The 15,658-nt window shown below is 40.6% G+C and overlaps 2 protein-coding genes across 2 annotated transcripts in view; one reads left to right on the top strand and one right to left on the bottom strand.

Moving 5' to 3' along the window:
• Positions 1-15,658, bottom strand: part of osy (ABC transporter oskyddad) — a 55,195-nt gene that overhangs the window by 22,411 nt on the left and 17,126 nt on the right. The window lies entirely within an intron of this gene.
• Nil (Nilkantha) lies at positions 1,955-3,170 on the top strand. The gene has a single exon (XM_017152271.3). It carries the CDS (start codon positions 2,030-2,032, stop codon positions 3,131-3,133), a length of 1,104 nt encoding a protein of 367 aa, XP_017007760.3. The 5' UTR covers positions 1,955-2,029; the 3' UTR covers positions 3,134-3,170.

Raw genomic sequence — 15,658 nt, 5'->3', positions numbered from 1 at the left:
TGTTCTGCATTATTGGAGCAAAGGTGACGCGATTTCATTGTCCGCTAGCCAATTCAATATTCCCGCCCAGTTTTATTTCAGTTTCCTGTGGCAAATTCCGCTGCTGCTTTGCATGCAATTGCCTCTTTGCATATCGCGTATCGCATAGCATAAATCCAATGCCATAAAGCGTTAAATGGGCGAGTGTCGTGTTAGAAGAGGTCGCTGCCGTAAAACTTTGCGGGCAAAACGGGCAAAACGGCTGCAAGCAGACGACACAGAAGCTGAAAAACATTCCAAGTCACAAATTACCAACATTTACCCGCGGTGTGCGCATATTTTAGCCCCTTTCGGTGCTTTCCGTAAGCCCTGTTTTTGTCCACCTTCTACGGGGTTAGTGTGTTTTTGCCCGCAGGAAAACAATGCAAACAATAAGCAGCGATGCAGACGTCGACGCTGACGACCCGAGTTCATGTTGATGTTGATATTTCAACCCATTAACCTTTTTTTTGTCCCACTGCTTTGCTGCGACGGCATCTAGCCTGAGCTTGATGCATTCCGCAACTCATTTCTGGATGGCCGTGATTGATGATTTCTACGTACATTTGTTCATTTGTGGATTTGTGTGTGCAAATGGGTCGCTCGGCATGCATTTCGGTGGGAATGAATTATGCGCTAATTAATTGACGGCTGCCGTTCGCAAGTCGCGTGATTTGCAAGGATCATTAAGTCCATATTGGGATTTAAAATTGCTTTTCCGCTTCTGGCGGCAGTGGGGAATTTAGTTGATTATTTAGTTAGGGTGAATTTTATTTAATAAGTTTCACAATAAGATCCATAAATTGAAGAACATATATTTCCCGAAATATATTTAGCAATCTTAACTATCCAAAAACATGTTTAGGAATTTTACTTGAAAAATATTATATTAAACTATTTTAAATGTTTTATTTGGTTGTCACCTTAGTCTCTTTAGCCACAATTTAAAGAATTACAATTTTCTAAAATATGTTTACCTTTCTCAACTAATCAAAAACATGTTTAATCCCATTTAGGAGCTAGTTGTTTGCCTTCAAAAGTGACTACATTTTTTATACCCATATCATTTTATTTTCCGCCTTGTCGTGACACATTGACGAGCTGCACGGGGAAATCTGGGAGCGAAACTGAGATGCCGAAGGGGCTCTGAAACTTTGCACTTGACTTTAACAATTAGTTTGTGTCCTCCCCCATCCAATTCCGGACGAGTTCCAGCCGTTTCAGCCCATTCCGCACCTTTGCCACCCGATTTCATTAGTAGGTGTAGTTGTTGCCTAGCAGCGCGTCACAGGCAATTACAGGGGCGGTAATGCGTATTTAATTAACAAGCTTACTTAGTAGTTTTCCATGGAAAATTTAGCTCATTGTTCGGCAGAATGCGACCGACAGTGTCGGGGGAGCTGAGAGCTAGAAACTGAGCTGAACTAGCTAACTGACATTTAGACTCTCTCAACGAGTCGGTAAAATCTCCCCGCTGCCTAGCTGCCTATTTGCCTGTCCAATTAAACGGTAAACTTTTCTTATGGCCATTCAATTCCCACCACCGAGAGCTCCTTCTTTACTCCAGTTATTCGGTAGTTCACCCTCTAAGGATGCTGCCTGTAATCGAAAGTTTCGGGGGTACTTCAATCTGGGTGGAAGTCATCCGGGGAGTCTGGGAGCCCAATGAGTGAATGGGGAATCTTTTGTGTGTTTATGGACTCGATGCTAATTGAATTGTCATCGATTAATTGAGCCTCGCCAAAGATTCCAGAGATGTGCAAAACCAATAACTTCCAGTCGCCTGGCCAAAAGTTAGATGCTTCAGAAAACAAGAGTTGAGCTACACAGAAAGAAATTAATAATAAAAATACAGAAAATATCATAATTTACCCAAAATTCTTGAGTAATGATAGAGAAAAATAAAAAAAAGATGGATTCAAGGTTATGCCTTAAACTTCATTGATTAAAAAAGTGAATTAATAAACTACTGAAATAAATTCATGAGTATTGTTCAAAAATAGACCACAAAATGGGAGGCTTTTTGGAGAAACCGGAAACGGAAAAGCATGTGGAACAGGGTTCCGGGAACAACCTGCGATATTGCGTGAGTTCCATGCAAGGCTGGCGCTTGGAAATGGAGGACGCCCACTCGGCTGTTTGCAGCTTGAAGAAGGACTATGAACTCTGGTCCTTCTTTGCGGTATTCGATGGCCATGCCGGTAATCGAATATCACAGTATTGTGCGGAACACCTTCTAGAGACCATAATGCAAGCTGATGAGTTCTCCAAGCTGAGATATGAGGCCGGGATACGAGAGGGCTTTCTGCAGCTGGACGAGGATATGCGGCAGATATATCAGCACAAGCCAGGTGGATCGACGGCCGTATGTGTCTTCATCTCGCCGGACAGAATATATTTGGCCAATTGTGGGGATTCACGGGCTGTGATATCGCAAAATGGAATAGCTGCCATCTACACCATTGATCACAAACCATTTTCGCCCAGGGAAAAGGAGCGAATTCAAAATGCCGGCGGCAGTGTGATGATAAAAAGAGTCAATGGCACTTTGGCTGTGTCGCGAGCTCTGGGCGACTTTGATTTTAAAAACAATAGCTCCAGGCCCTCCGTCGATCAGATGGTGTCTCCCGAACCAGATATCATAGTTTGCGAGCGTTCCCAACAGGATGAGTTTATCGTAATCGCCTGCGATGGCATTTGGGACGTGATGAGCAGCACCGAGGTCTGTGAATTCATTGGTTCTCGCCTCTTGGTGACCTATGACCTGCCGCTGATTGTGAACAGCGTGATGGACATCTGCCTGCACAAGGGCAGCCGGGATAATATGACCCTGCTTTTGTTACTTTTGCCCGGCGCACCGACCATCGATATGGATGCCGTTAAGGCCGAACGGAATCTCGATCAGAGAATTGCTCAAATGACGAGGGAAGTGATAGAGAGGCACGAAGTAACCGACTTTGAAACTCTCATTCGTCTGATGAAGAGGATGGCCATAAATATTCCAAATCTGCCACCAGGCGGCGGCATTTATGCTAAATACCATATCATTGAGCAGGTTTTCCACGAGAAATTCCCTGATGCGCCGGCTGAAATTAATGATTATTTTACCATGTAAAAGGTTTGTTGTAAAAGAAATAATAGCTCAATAAATCTTAAATTCCATTCTTTATTTTGTGGATTTTTAAATTAATTGTATTTTTACTAATGATTTTTTCTCAGTGCTCGCTTCATTTCATTAGTTTTTTCCGAGATACTCATTGCTCTTTGAGTGCCGACTATGTAGCAACAGCTGTGCGTTATGGCCATCCGATTGCCAACTTGTGCTCCGTCAAATACAATGGCAAAACAGGCCGTATGCTTGATTTTTTCAATTAGATACAGACGCACGCATTACGCATACGCAATGCCTGCGGACCGGAGAACAATCAAACTCATAAAACTCAGAATCAGAAACAGACTGAGACCTAGTAACAGATTCAGGAATCGGACCTTTTCCCCGTCAGCCGCCTGGTAATAATTAAAATTTGCCTGCCACAAAGGATAAGCCCCGAAAGACAGAGAGGCAAAGTGAAGGCGAGTGCCACAGAGGGGCCAAAATGAAAAGTTATGAACTACAGCTCGGGCAGTTACTGGTCCACTCCAGTCCACTCCACAAAATCCACACCCATGTACAGCAGTACAGTACGTGCCACAATACACAACACTTGACCCAAGCAGTTGCAACAGTCATAACAATGACTGCTCTGCTCTGCTGCTCCACTCTGCTTTCTGTTTGCTGCCCCCGAACAGCAGCTGTCCATTTTAATTTTCCAGCTTGTGTAAATAATTTAAACAATTCCATGTCCAGTCGGACAGGAATAAGGCAAAAAACGAGTGCCGGGCGGAAGAGGAAAGTGCTCGGTTATTATTTGTTACCTCGACTCCCGCTCAGACTTGGCCTATTACTTGCGGTTGCCGAGTCAGCATTTGTTGAGCTTTCTTTGTTCCTTGCTATTTCTTTTTTTTCTGGCTGTTTCGTCTTCTAACCAAATATTTTCGCTAGTCAAGTGCGCCCGTTTTGTGGGAACACACAGAGAAAATAAATTATTAAATACGCTCGGGTGAATTGAAAAAAGTATCTTTGATCTTCTTTTGATCAAGGATGCAACATAAGTGTCTAAAAGTAGACAGCAATATTTTTTAATTACGAATGAACGAGATATTCGTTCTTTAAGATGACGCTCTATTTTTCATTGCATACTTTTAGGCAGTTTTAGTAAATCTTTCAGAACTCTGGTGATTTTAAGGCAACTTTAGAAATATGTTGCTAGAAATAGCTCTCTTTATTTTTCGAGTGTGGAGTGCGGGTGCCCGGGCATGGAGAAAACAAATGAAAACAATAACATGTGGCCCCGGATCCTCCGGTCGTCCTGCGTCCTGCGTCCTGCATCCCGGGTCCTTCGGCTTGCTATCTGCTTCTGCTTGTGAGAAGACCTTTCACCCTGGCTGGATGTGGATGCACTCATGTCCAGTTTGTTTGTTTACTCTGTCTGGCAGCGTGTCTGTTGCATATCAGTGACCAGCATATCGTTATTTTCCTATAATTTAGACAATTTTCAGAAGGGTTCGCTTCGCATCGCTCGCATATTCAAATAGTTTTTCCTACCCGTTTTCGTTTTCATATCCAATTTTCGGACTGGCTTTTGGCATTTTAATCAAGTTTTCCTGGCTGTGCTCACAACAATTGCTTATTAAATGGCGAAATCAGGGAGAGAGTTAGTTCTAACTTGTGACTGGACTGTCTGGCCATTTGGTTTATGGAACTTTGGCCAAATATTTGACTCTGGTTCGGCCCGCTCGACAATATTTGCAACATTTTTCTATTTGCTTCGTTAACCGCACACGAATAAAACAGAGAAAAACCCGAAAAAAAACATTGGTCTCCCTGCGACTGAATGTTTGCGAAAACTTTGTTTGCCGCCCGTCGCTGGCCATAATGCTAAACTTTCTTGCGCTCGAATCCATACTTTTTTTGCCGCTGCTGCTGCTCGGACTCTTTTATTTCATTCCTTTTGTCAATTGCAGACCAAACCAATTACAAAATCCACACAGCCAAAGAGCCAGCCAACGGAACTGGGCCAACAGAGAGGGGCAAGCAAAGTTTGGCTTGCAAACAATTGCAATTTATTAAGCCAAGAGCCAAGCAAAGCGCAAACAATGTCCGTGTCCATGTGGCCAGCATAATTAAAAGTAAGTTCGATGCGCTGCTCCAGACAACGGAGAAAATCTCTTTCTCGACTAGAGATGAGCACAGAAATTTCAAATATTTGCAATTTAATTTGCATTTAAACACAATTATTGCGAGAGATAGATTTAATTAGATTTAATTCGGTTAGCTGCAGAGACAAGGAACGAACTATAATTGAATAGCGGTCAAAGGAGAAGAAGTGAAAAAGTCGAAGAAAATAGCAGGAAAATTCTCAAAAATGTTAAAGACTTTGTCGTAGATAAAACGAAAAGATGTGGCTAAACCAATAAATGTTGATGGAAGTTTTATGCTGGAAAGTTGTGTCATTGTTTCCCAAGAATCCTAATAAATATTATTAAAAAAAGAATTAAAGCTTTAAATATATTTACAATTAAAATTTAAAGAATTAAGGATAATTTTCTTCATTGGAAGATAATAAAAATTTTATCTTTACATTTACCAATTTTCTGCAAAATAAAATCATTCTCAATTTATCTCTATCACAGTTCCCTTATTTTTTTCCCATTATCCCTTACTTTCAGAGCTCCTCATCGCTCATACGCCCTGAAGTACGAACTTATTATGCACCGCAGCCCTTGCAAGTTGTAATTATGTTGCAATAAGTTGGCCGGGGTTCGAAGTCGGGGTCTTTGCTAATGCGCTGGTTACAAATATGTGATCAGGCACTTCAATTGCGAGTCGGTGTAAGAGGAGCAGATGTAGTCGAAGGGCCAAACAATGGGGCCACTGATTAGTTGTGAATTTACTGCTGATTAAGATGCTTTTTAAAAGAATTCACCGCCCACTCTAGTCGAATGAACTTTTTCGCCAACTTTTCGCGCTTTTCCCCTCCTGTCTGTATGTATCTGTATCTGTCTGTTTCAGTGAGCTTTGCTCTACGCTCGTGTGTCCGCTAACTTTCTGTTGAATTGGCAGTTTATGAAAAATTCAAGGACAGACATTAATTTCGCACTAACTTCGAGGGGCAAGAGCATATAAATTACACGAAATATACGCAAGTCAACCGGAAGGAACGAACACGTTTGAAAGTCAGCAGTAAGGATGCGCAAACAAATCAAAAATGCTGAATTGCTGCTACCAATTGGACTTTAACTTTATTAGCCACTTAATTATCTATTCTTTTTCACCATTTATTAAAGCACATTTTCGCTTTAATAAATTCTGCACAAAAATTATAAAAAATTCTTATTTCCCGTAAATAAAAAACCTGTTTAAAACAACAATATTTATGACAGTTTATTTTTTCCTTAACTGAATAAAAGTTAATTTATTATCTAATTAAACACACATTGTGTAGTCCACCTCTAAACGTATTTAAAGTAAACTTTATTGTTTATACTGATGGGATATTTGCAAAATTTAATCAGTTCAGCCCACTTAATTACAGCATGTGTTTTATTTTTACGCCATCCTTTCTTTTTGCCATTTTTACTGCACAAAGCGAAATCACAGTGTAGGACTTTTGTTTGGCCATTTGTTTACAGGCTAAATGAAATCATGACAATGTAGCGTGAATCAACAAAATCAGCTGAGAGACAAATTGCCCCGAACACGCAGCACCATCGAGTGCAGCCTCAAACATCGGTTGTATCTGTACATATAAAGTATAAACCTCGTATAGTACATATGCCAATTACTGTTTTTTTTCGTTGATGTCGTAAGCCCCGATTCGTTGCGCTGCTCCATTGACAAGCTAAACGGATCGGAGTTAGGTCCGTGTGGGTATTTATTTAAATTTATCGCATTGAGCTGTGCGTGCGGATGCGAAACCAATTGGAAATGGAAAATTCCCATGCAATTTGGCGGCGTAGATTCCATGTAATTAACAATTTAGCGATTGCAATGGCAGCCATTTTGTCAGGGGTGCATAACAATGAGCGAATAAAATGCATTCGCTAAATAATGCAATTTCAGTTTTGACGCACACATAATTCCATTTTAATGGAAATTTTCTACTTAGCACTGGCGTTGTTATTATTTTTGTTTTTGTTATTTTTGCGGCTGCCCCGAGGCGATGCAGCATATAAATAAAGGTGCTGGCCAACGTAATTTAATTGCTTATTTTGCCATTATGGCCGTTCGTTGCAGGCTCCTCTAGTTTCGTATTTATGCAATATTTTCTGCCGGAAGTTGCGCATACGCCGTGTTGAAGGAAGGTCAACCGAAAAAAAGGAAAAAGCGCCGCCAGTTATGCGCCGTTATGTGTGTGGGGAGCATATTCCACGTATTCTAGTGGTGCAAATAAAATAAAAGGGATCACAAGAAGGCAGCTAGTTAAAGTTTCAGCCTGCCCGAATGCCCGTGTCACCTGCATTATTTTTATTCTTCCCGCTATTACACTTTAAATATTTATTTCACCCCGAATAGTTGTAAATTTTCGGGTCCCATAATCCTTTACGGGTAAGCCGCTCCTTATCAGAGGACATAAAGTATGGCACCACCTGATTTATACACGAAGCCAGCCGACTTTACAAGCAAATGGGCATACAAAATCGGAGAGCAACTATGTATCAGAATGCCCGGTAAAGCTTGGACAGAGTTATGCACTGTAGAAAAAGCCAGGTTGTAAATAAAAAATAGAGCACAAATATTTATAAAAAGGGGAGAGTCACAGATAAGAAATAATTAAGGAATTATTTAAAATTCTTTAAATTTGATTTTAACAAAAATTAAATTTTATTGCATACCCCTGGGATTAATACTTCTTCTTCAAAAGGCGTTCAAAATGTAGAATACATTTTAAATATTTCAAATAGATCTTCTTTCTCAATCTTGGTTACCCGTGCAGTGCATGAGTCGGTTTTTGGTGAGGGAACGCTTAACTTATTAAATGCGCACACTCCGTTTTAATTACTCACACACATAACTGCGTGTGCACGTGTGAGTTGCTAATTGCGGGTCCACACACACACATGCCAGCCGAGCACAATTTTAATGCGCACTTCCGTTTCCGCTGTAATGCCTGCGGCATAGTATATTTTTATAACCCGCCACACGGGACTTCCACTGCCGCCGCCTCCTTTTGCGGTGCGTAATTGTTAATTTTCAACAGCGCACACTATGCCGCAATGGACGACTGAATGACTGGGTGACTGAATGACTGACTGCCCGAAGGATTGACGGACTGAAGGAGTGAATGGCTGGCTGACTGACGGATGCATCGGCTTCGCAAGAAAGAAAGCCTGACATTTTGATATTGCTGTGCACAGCAAATTACCAGCATTTTAAGTGCGTGGCCGCAAAGAGGAAAAGCGTTAACACGGATAAACATTGACAGTAGCCGACCATTCCAAAAAAACCGCAGTCAGCACGGAGAAAAAATCATTACATATTTTCAGGGATATTATGGCAATATCCTTATAATTGAAATTTGAAGAGTGCTTAAATTTCGCACAGTATATAAATATTTTATATATTTTTAAGACCGAAATCTGTTTAATTCCTATTCTATAATTTTATTTTATTTTCAAATACTCTTAGGCCTTTAAAAAATATTTGTACAAACTTTTAAATCAAAAATTGTAATTTAAATGCATTTTAGGCAGATTTAAATTTCAAAAACCGACATAAAGCTCTCGAAATTATTCACCGTGCACTTGAATGATCTGGTAAAAAGGTCGAGGGAGTGCGGAAAGCCAAGAATGAAGCGCAGCTTAAGCAAATTAAGCGCAAAATCACAGCACTGACAGCAAATGGATGGGCAAACAGAAGGCAAGGAGGCGGCTTCCCATTCGCATCGCATCGGATCTCGAGATTGAGACTGGAGAGCATTATGCAATTATTTAAACATTTCCCAGTAACAGTTGCTCTACAAGAACAGCAGCAACAGCAACAGCAGCCACTGGGCTTAAGCAAATTGAATTCGTCGCATTCTCCTAATTGCGGCCAACACTCAAATGCCGCGTCCTCCACCTCCACTTCCCATGTAAAGTCCTTGCCCAGGATACGCCGAGTCCTGAATACAGTGGAGTCTTCCCCTTACACCACCGCCACCCGAAATTCGTTTCATTTCTGGATAATTGCTGCTTGAATTTCAATTCGAACGGTCGCTTGCAGGGGGAGGTTGCCTTAAAACGCTGCTGAATGTTCTCGGTTATCCTGCACTTGTCACAGCCTCAATGCAAATTGAATTTCCAGCGAGCCAAATTGGGGCGAAAGCCGCCAGCAAGATATTCTAGCGTTGAATTTCCATTCAGCCAGGGAAACCATAAAGGGATAATCGTATTTTTGGGCTAGGGGTATTAATATCCCATCCTTAAATATGATCTCTTGCTTTAAAAATTTACAGGAAATTCAAAGGGTATTTAGTAATTTAAAGGGGGATTTATTTCAACCCTCCTCTTTGGTAATGAAGAATAACCGAAAGTCTTGAAAATAATTGAAATAATCGTAAAAGCGGAGTTCAATACCAAAACTTTAAATAAAATAATATTTATTTTATAAAGATTTTTATGTCAAAACTAGCCAAGGAACTAAAGTGCTCGTTGGCAGGGAAATCTATGCGGAAAATTAACATTTTACCTCTTGGGCAGAACTAATTTTCTATGCCACTTAACCGAGGAGGGGCGATTCAGGGGACTTCGATAACGACGGCTATGAAGTTCGACGGCGTTTTGCCTTCTGGCGCGACCAGCACTTCAGTCCTCTTTCAATCAATTAATTATTGTTTTATGCCGCTTTCAATCCTTCAAAAGGACCAACAGCAGGGGAAATGGGAGATGGAGAAAAAAAGCACACACAAAGCGGGATGAAGAGAACTCCCAGTGTCCTTAGGCGAAGGCAAAAACCAAAGCAAAATGGACGCATACTTTACAATTAATTTGCCATTACGCCGGAGTCTTGAGGCCAGGGAACTGAGGAACTTGGCCTCTGCCATTTTTAATCGATTTTCATTACCGACTCGTTGGCCTGGCCAACTGTCTGCCTCTTTCGTCTTACCCTCGCTCGTCACTTCACTCACTTGACGCTTCAATTGGCCTGCTCTAAATGGCCAAACAAACTCTCGACGCGGCGCCATGTCCTTCGTCCTGCCCTTCCCTTGGATGGCGATGCCTAATTTGACTAATAAGCTGGCCATTGCAACGGCTGTTGAACTTCCGGCGCGACGGGGATGTGGCTGGGATGGCTAAGCCTTCGGCCACTTTCGGTAATTATATGCCAAAACAGTTCAGCGCCGTTGAAGAGCCAGTTGGCCTCCACACCCAAAAAAAACTGGTGATTGGATTTAAAAACGAGGTAAAGGTAAATTTATTTATTGTTCTAGATAATATCCAAACACATTTTAAAATTTGTAAGCAAATATTGTAGATAAATATTTTTATTCAGATTATTAAAATCTGCAGTATACATTGGTAATTATAAATTAAATTTTTAAATCTGATTCGACTCTGTATTATTTTTATTTTATTTTTTTACCCACCTATTTCATTTTAATTAACATAGAATATTATTTTTTTAAGTGCGCGCCATTTCATCATCTCCAAAATTTCACTCTTTCCGCTCTGATTTCCTTTTGACTGGCCCTTTTCTGTTGGTTCTTCCTTATTGGTTAATCATTTGCCATAAAGATTTTAATTTCCGCCTTTTAATAGGGAAGAAGTCTATCGTTGTGGTTTGGGTTTGGCGGATGGGACTAATCCTTGCAACACTCTTTGGGCTTTTTGTTTGCCTTTTGAATATTTTTCAAGAATTAAGCGAGACCGTAATTGGTTTGCCAGCAGCCAGAAGCTGTCAGTCAAGATTAGGCTTTGCACTCGAAAAGGGTTTAATCATTTAAATTGTGAAGTTCTACCGAGTACCTCTCCACACGGCCAGGGACTTCCATTCATTAGGTTCATTTAACCTGACAATATCTCGAGGACCGAACGTTAACGACACCGGTGACAAAGCACAAATTACCAAAAGTGATATGATTGTTGGCCGAGCAATGGTATAGCTAAACGATTTGACATACCCTCAGCCACTTGAACTCAACAAATGAGGCACACAACAGGAAATTTCTTATAAATAATATGAAAATTAAATTAATACTAAATATGTGTATTTTCGTACAAATGAATTTAGATTTTTTTAATAATTAGGGAAATCTTTAGAATAATTGTATTTGTTTCCCCTCTCTAAAATAAAGTGTTTAAATGTGTAACTTATCATTTGGATTACTTAATTTCTAACTGTGCATTCTTGGGTGCTGGTTTATTTGTGCTCTGTAAATCGTAGCCACACACGCAAATCGGAGAGCAAATGGGAGCATTGAAACTGGTCAAAGTCAAGTGGGGGATCATCGATTGACGGGCCAACAGGGCGTGTGAGTTGCCGTTGAAAGGCATTCAATAATTTACTAATGTCTTGTACTCCGTGTTGTGATTGCCGGGTTGTTAGGCATAGAAAGGGAAATCAAATCACATCCAATAGTCGACACTGAAATAATAATTCGATTGACGCACTACCTCTGCCATATGTTGTGCCGATTATTTCCCGGGCAGGCAATTTCTTACGCAAATACGGTTCGAAAATCACCAAGGCGTTCCGCTGTCATCAACAATATAAGGCTAAACAAACTATTGATTGGCAGGTTTTGTGCGGCCTAATGACCACATGCCATGATGGTCAATACTATTGAGTCGGGTGCATTAAATGTAGATTTGTTTATGCATAAATCGGAGTGTAATTAGTAGATAATGATTTTGCTATTGACCTCAAATATCAACCGACTCGAGTCGAGATAAATTACACACGTGAAGGCGATTGCAATGCTAAGTCTACGATATCAGCTAAATATAGTCTGCAATAAATAAACATTAAATAGTAATAACTAGTCTAACTTAATTTGTGGTCAAGTTACAAACTTATCCTAGAATTGTTCTTGGCGAGCGTAATTTAAAACGATTTATGAAATGTTTAATTAGGCAAATATTTGAAATTCCTTCCATTTTAGTTTTCAGTTCTCTAAATCAATTATAATTTGTGTTTAGTCCTTTCGCTTGTAACATTCGCCCAATTACGCAAATGTTGCAGATTTAAACATGTCTGTTTGATTTGATATTTTATACAGCCCAGTCAAGTATCAATTACATTCTTCATAACTGTGAGTTGCAGTTTTTATGACGCACAAGCAAAAAACCCTTACGTGCCTGACATTTATCACAAAATAATTACAGACTCATTAAACGGCGCTGCAAAATGGCCAACACTTAACCTCAGCCTTGGCCCTGACTTTGTATTGAATAATTCAATTCAATAACAATTTACAATCAATTAGAAGCGGCTGGCGGAGATTAAAAATCTCAGACATTGGCCCGAGTTTATTATGTGTGTGCCTGAACTCAATTTAGCGTTACTCATGGTCCATTAATTCACCATTTTCATGGTAGGTGCAATAAAGTGCGGAAAAAAAGATACCGAAGACCAAAGAGCGAAAAGCGAAACACAACCAAAAGTCGACGCCGTCAAGGACCCAGAAAAAGGGTCACTTCCAGACCAAATAGCAGCCCGCCAACTGTCTGGACCCCTCTCAACGACCAATTACAACTAAACAGCTTTAATTTAATTTGAGCCACCCAGCCTACACTGCTAACCACCCCCTTTAGCCTCCCTGTTGACCCGATCCCCCCTTTCCCCCTCGCTTCGACCAAGAACAATGGCGCGGATGTAATGTTCGCATTATGCTCGTTCACAAATTGTAAGCAGCCATTATGTTTCTTCGTGTTGCCCATGTTTCCGCCGCCTCCTCCTGCTCCTTTTCCCCCAGAGCCTTCAGCATTGTAATGCCTTTTGGTCCTGGGAACAGGAGGAGGACCATGGGCAGGGGGCAAGGGGCAGGGACCCCGCCCCAAAACATCGCCGTGTTCTCCATTGTTCCAAACCGCTTTGGTCCCTGAATTTTGCCCGCCCAGTTCTGAGGCTCTCGTATGTCAAAATAATGGCGGCAACGGGCAGTCATTGTTATTGTCCTGGTTGTTTTACCTGGCAAAGGATGGTGGCCACATCATCATCATTATCATCTGGAAAACCCAATGGCGATTGCACGCCCAAAAATGCTGCAACTCTGCTTTTGGGTGTGTCCAAATGCGAGTTCAAAATGCTGAGCCATTCTCACGTTTCCCTGAGCTCTTTAAAATATATGTAGAGATTTTATTTGCAAAAATAAATAGTAATGTTTGCAAAATATTTAATAACACTAAAAATTTAATTTACTATTATTAAAAATTCTTTAAAAAAAAGTAATATAGATGAAACTCAAATAAATGTCCAAGTTATCGCTTTACCATTTCAAATAAAGAAAGACCTGGCAACATTTGTGAAAATGATAAATTTCAAATATATGACAGCATTGCCCTTGAGTTGCCTCCTCAATTTTCTTCACGTTAGATAAAGTTTGTAATAAAGCATGGCCAAATGGCGATGACCACAAGACAGACGAAGACGACCAGAGACGTCAGTTAGGGCCAAGAAAACCTTCGACCATTTGGTCAAGAGCAACAAGTTTCCAGAGGGAGGGGAAGAGGAATGGGTTGAAAAGTGGAAGTTTGTGGAAAATGCTCGAGTGTTGCGGTTTATTTGCTGTCGTTGCGGGACATTTCGTTTTTGGGGTCAGTGAAATAAAACATTTAATTACTCGCACGAGACATCGGCAATTAGTTGATCAATTTGCTGGCAGCGATGCCTTAAAGAAAACCACTTTGTCTTTAAGTAATTGACTGCGGAAACTGGTCTGTGAGGAAGTGGATTATGAAATCATCAGCAAATTAAGCAGCCCAATGAACTGAGCTGTTCAATTGAAATCGCAGGAAACCACAAGGAACTTTTGGCTCAGAACTCTGTCTGATTATGGTTATTGTTCTTAATTTAGTCACGTTTGAGGCCTTTAAAGCAGCATAATAATAATAATAAATGAAACATAAATATTTTCAATTTATTAAGTGACGAAATAAGTTGGTTGCAAAATAGACTTTAAGAGCTTCCGTGTCCAAATGATGGTCAAAATTAATTCATCAGCTACGCAGCTTCAAGCGTGGGTCTTCGTTTTATTTGCCTGCCATCTGCAAAAACCATTTTTCGCAATTCAATTTATCCCATCGATGCGCGATGCGACTTTTCAATCCGCCAAATCAAACACACTCCGATGGCCATAAATTCAGCATTCAGTGGCTGCAGAGACCGCGTAATTTCTGCGCTTTATTTATGCATCAATGGCGTGATTTATTTGCAAACACTCTGGCCCAGACCACAAACATCACTTCAAGTGTTCATTGTTGTCTACACTTGTCTTGTTTGTCTATCCGTACTACGTATATGTGTATGCATGATTTCTGCTCTGTGCGGCCTGGCTGGGTAAAAAAATAACTATAATTCATTGCAAATAAAGCAAGAAAAACACAATTATTTATCACGGAGCAGTCAGACATCCGAATGATGGCCACAGGCTCATAACCACCCACTCCGCCCACACCTCCCCCCTTTTTCCACTCACACAGACAAAGAAATCCAACAAAACAAATGTCAGTCAGCCCACAGACAACAAAATACAAAAAAAGAGGGGAAGACTGTCTGCGCCGCGCCTACAAAAGCGGCTCAAAGTTTTGGGCGACAACAAAAACACAAATCTTCTCGATTTTTTCCCCCAATTTTTGGGTGCAGTGAAAGAAAATATTTAAATATTTTTAGGTCGTTAAACAAATTATTTAAATTTCGTTAGAAAAATTCTTAGATAAATTAAATTTAATATATTTCGATTTATACAATTTAGAATTTTGGACCAGGAAATATTTAAAACCTAATTCTTAAAACGTGAACGCATGAGATAAATAAATAATAGCTTCGTAGAATATTTTACTGTTTGTTTTTATATATTTATAATTTTTTTAGTGTAAAGGGCTCAGCTTTTTTGGGTGCGGTGACTGACAGCGTGGGCCCAAAAGCTCAGGGAATCTGTGAATGTTAGGAAGTGGAAGCGGGTTTGGAGTCCCGAATCCGGAGTCCCGAGTCCGGAGTCCTGAGGCCGTAGTCCTCTGTCCGGAGTGAGAGTCCGGGCGACATATTTTGTGCTAAATCTTCTTGTTCACACTAACGCGCCGCTGACAATTTTTCTTTCTTCATTTTGCTGTTTCAGTTTTGTGTGCTTTTTTTCCCCCAGCTGCGCCTCTTTTGTTTGTGGTTGTTGTTGGTTTTTCACAGATTTTCAAGTGTGACAGTCAGTCAGTCAGTGAGTCAGTCGCCCAGGCAGTGTGAAATATCTCGCTAAATGACCAAAACAAACACCCACATCAAGGCGATGGTTATATCATGGCCAGGCTAACGCCCTAACGCCCTTCCCCTCTTTTTGGACCGCTTTTGTGGCAAAATATGATGGAAATGTTTTTTACCTGGTCAGAGTACAAGATACTTGCTAAGAAT

The sequence above is a fragment of the Drosophila takahashii genome, chromosome 3R (genome assembly GCF_030179915.1).
Source record: "Drosophila takahashii strain IR98-3 E-12201 chromosome 3R, DtakHiC1v2, whole genome shotgun sequence".
In the NCBI taxonomy this organism is placed as follows: domain Eukaryota; kingdom Metazoa; phylum Arthropoda; class Insecta; order Diptera; family Drosophilidae; genus Drosophila; species Drosophila takahashii.
This window is presented reverse-complemented; position numbering and strand designations above follow the sequence as displayed.